The sequence below is a fragment of the Drosophila erecta genome, unplaced genomic scaffold (assembly GCF_003286155.1).
Source record: "Drosophila erecta strain 14021-0224.00,06,07 unplaced genomic scaffold, DereRS2 tig00000283-arrow-arrow-pilon, whole genome shotgun sequence".
NCBI lineage: Eukaryota > Metazoa > Arthropoda > Insecta > Diptera > Drosophilidae > Drosophila > Drosophila erecta.
In genome coordinates, this window is record NW_020825217.1 from 588,170 (window position 1) to 592,122 (window position 3,953).

A 3,953-nucleotide genomic window follows, 5' to 3' on the forward strand; every position below is an offset into this window, starting at 1 on the left:
TGCGAAGTATTCTCAAAGGTAACGAAATGTGCCCAGAAAGCGTCGGAACAACCATTTATTGCTCCATTTGACACTCGCCCGCAGGGAATAACGCCATAATTGCACTAGAAACTATTTTGTTTGAACTTAAATTGCTAAGAAATGAACACAAATCGCCCATATCCTTCGAGTCTCAGGAAAAACTGGTGGCCTCTTAAATGGAAAACTGCCCGTCGACACAGAAGAAGAGGAAGTTCTTGCAGTTTATGGACGGACTGCCGCAACCATTGATTGCCAATTGATTCATCGAGGGCGTGGGCGTGTCCGGGGCGTGACGGGGGCGGATAACTATTCAGACTTGGGGGGCGTGGCATCGGTAGAGTGTGGCCCAGGCAATGCACAGAAGTCAAACTTGATCGTCGCTTTTGGTTGAGTGTCTAAGCCCCCAAGCCTCCTTCAGTTTAACCCATTTCCAAATGCTGGCAAGGAAAAGCGGCGCATTTAAAACAACCAGATGTCTTAGTACGTTTCAAGTTCCTTACAAATGGGAATCAATTTACTTTTATGAAAGATGATTCTATATTTAACCAGGCATCCCTGCAGGGTTAAACTGTTTCCCTGCCAGCTGCCCAGCTGCCCAGCTTGGCTCCGGAAAGAGCAAGAGGAGCTGGCCAGGACTGGCCCATTCGTTAAGTCCACCGCAGAAAACGAGGCGGAGGATGCTGAGGTCCTGAGCCTGAAAGGAGACAACCGCACAGCTTATGCAGACGAGACCGAGCTCGAGAGCTGCAGAGTCGCTGGCCGAGCTGCACGGCTGAAGAAACTCTTTCCACTTCATCGGAAATTAGCACTTTATTTTGATTTTGATGAGCTGCCAAGTTGGAGGTCGAGTAAATGCTGATTTGGCAGGTATTGCTGGTCGAAAGCGGCGTGTGCGTAAAATCATGAAGTTGATCACCATGTCGCAGTACATACACTTTTCTGACTGTGTGGCTATGGAAGTGGCAATATTCCTGCTCTGGAGGCGGAGTGATGGGCCGAGCCCCAGGAATTGCAATGGAAGAGGATCCCGGAAGGGTTCAGGATGGCGGGGCGAGGTACCAGGACCAGGAGGTGGCAGTCGGTAGTCGGCAGACAAAAGCACGCAAAAACTTTGTTGCAAAACACTTAGCCCACACAAATGAATGTGCGACAGGCGACAAAGGTTTCAAAAGTAGACTAGCCATCATCTAGTGCGTAACCCATTCGAATGAGTTACAGGTGCTGTTGCAGCCAGATTTGTGTCTGGTCTTGCGGCCCAAGAATGCGGTGCAGAACCAAAGGTCAAGCTATTGGAATCCGCCAATAGTTGGACTCCCTGGCTTTGGTCGCCTGGCTCCTACATGTTGTATGCGCTGTACCCGCCACACATTTCTCATTGAGTGCGGCTATGCGGAGTACGAGTGCTTGGATGTGAGTGTGTTGTTGTGCGCTGTCTGGTTAGTCCTTTCCGCATATATTTGAAAATAAAGTTACGACAAGTTGCACTCAATTTTCAGCATTTACTGTCAGCGAGCAGGCACGCCACGGCAGCCAGTTGAGCAGCCAGTACAGTGAAGCCTGTGAGAATGGGGAAAATGGGATGGAAGGGCCCAGAAGAGGCCACTATGACTTTGGTTGCAAAAGATGTGGCGGGCCGAATGCGGCTGGTCACTGGATATGATACGCAGTGAAAACAGCAGCCAGCTTACGGAAAAGCCCATTGCCCAAATTGAGCGGGTCAATTCCATAACTGCGAGTTTTGAGCGCCTTGCGCGAGGCTTCATCCTTCAGCTCGACTTTTGGTACAACTCTTTTTTCTGTGTGTAGTTGCAGAGGCCGGGCCACGCGTACAACTCTTGAAATGAGAGCGTGTAAGCATTGTTTGCCCTTTAACTGCTCTGGGCTCACTTGCCACATGCTCCATGCCCCATGTAGGCCGCCACCATGGACACATCAACCCCTCGACTGGTGTTATTGTGCGCTTCGCAAACATTTTCATTATGCCCATGGACATGGGAGCGTGCTTCTAAATTGATCGGGAAGATTGCTATACATATGCAAGGCTGAAATAAAATGCAGCCTATCAGGTGGGTATATGCATTACAGGGTTTTCCAGCTGTTCAGCGGCAAACCTCTGTCCGTTTCCAAATCAGTTCCTTAGAGTGCAGAGCTGGTGATAACCCACTTTTCAAAGGACACTGCATGGGGGACTCCGTCTTATCTTCCGCAGTAGTAACCCTGTTGATATGTATTGTCCCATATACATTTGTATGCATTTGTGTACTTTTCCAGCATCACGATGATTTTTCCAGTGCAGCTGGTCGACTCGGACCGGCGATAAGCTGGGCAGGTGGTTCCCCCATTCCGGGCATTTGCATATGGAATTGTGTGGTGCGTGCGAAGTAACGCCAGCAAAAGCGACAGGCTAAAGTGGCAGTGTGGCAATGTGGCAAAGTGGAGCCGGCGGGTCCACCACCCACCACCCACCACCCACGTCCACATCCCCATCCCCATCCCCATCCACCTCCACATTCACATTTCACTGTGAAGAGTGTCACTAGCTGGCTGTCACAGCCTCCGGCAGCTGCAAGTGTATTTAAATTTCAACAAATTAGCTTAGAGAGTTAGCTGCTCATAAATCCGTGGCCATAAAAACACGGACACGAGATACTCGGGGGGTTCCGGAATGAAAATGGAGAGACAGTTGGGACAGCCAGAGCGACAGCCAGAGCGACAGCATCTGTCATTGGCTTGGTTTCCATTTAGCCAAGATCCACACGGATCCGGATCCGCATTTCCATAACCATAATTAACAGTATCCAGTCACGTACGCGAGACACCTTCCTTTGTAAAGCATTTCGGGCGCGAATTAGTTGCTCGTTTAATGACCTGGTCACTTAACATAGTCCATATATACTCAAGGTATTCACACCAAAAACGATTTATTGCTTGAGGGCAGTGAGTTTCGCTCTAACCAAAACTACGTTCATAGAACATGAATTTAAATGGAATTTAGTTAAGGTAGTGCTTCTCGGAACTTCAAGATCCAGAGAACTATTAATACGGTCTTAATTTGTTTACGGGCAGGGTCACACTTTCGGCTCCATTGCTAAGAGTAGTATTGGCTCCCTCAAGCCTTGGATCCCGTGGATGTGTTGGGCTGGCCGGCATCCGTGTCCCCACGTGCCCCCTCCTCTGCTTCGGAAAAGCGTGCGTAGGGATTGCCCAGGCGGTTGTGATAGATTCCGGCGGATCGGAGGCGTTCGTCCAATAGATAGCGGCTGCACAACATCTCGCGCTGGCCGCTCGGATCCACCATGCGATCGGCCACCCGGCGTCCGATGGTCAACAGCTGGCTAGTGCGGTAGGTGTGTGTCGATCCGGCCTGAGGGACCAAGGGCTTGCAGTCAAATATGTCCCGCATGCCGGACAGTTCCGGGCAGCTCAGGAAGATGTCTCGGGAACAGCGCGGTATATCGAAGGCCTCGTCATCGTTGGCATAGCCTTTGGAATCTTGCTCGACCAATTGTGCGGCAATCTCCGTGATGTTAGCCTCCTGAGTCGTTGATATGTTGGCCATTCTATGTGTGGTGTGAAACTACATTATTCGCACGCGATTCGCAGCCAGCAATCTTACCTGGTTTTGTTTGCTCAAAAGAAAGAAATATTTTGAAGTCGTAACTAAGTGAACAGGTAAACAAGTGAACACACACTAAAAGTGGCAGCTATTTCAATGAAGAATCGATGTGCCAAAGGGGCCAACATATAAACGAGTCCTATTTGCATCTGTGGAATGTGATGTAAATTGTTCAATCGGCCGTATATATCATACAAGTATACTGCGAGTATCTTGGCACGTGGGCCACATTAGGATAGTGGCCCCAAAAGTGGGTTGTAAGTGCAGCGAGGGGTGACGGCAATTTCCCAGCAGTTGAAATAAGTGCAACAAATTT

The 3,953-nt window shown here is 49.6% G+C and overlaps 1 protein-coding gene across 1 annotated transcript; it reads right to left on the reverse strand.

Moving 5' to 3' along the window:
- Positions 1-3,033: 3,033 nt before the first annotated feature.
- Positions 3,034-3,658, reverse strand: LOC113564649. The gene is made up of 2 exons (XM_026983135.1): positions 3,638-3,658; positions 3,034-3,581 (listed from the first exon to the last, which is right to left on the reverse strand). The coding sequence occupies exon 2, from the start codon at positions 3,578-3,580 to the stop codon at positions 3,131-3,133; it is 450 nt and encodes a 149-aa protein (XP_026838936.1). The 5' UTR covers position 3,581; positions 3,638-3,658; the 3' UTR covers positions 3,034-3,130.
- Between the last annotated feature and the right edge of the window lie 295 nt (positions 3,659-3,953).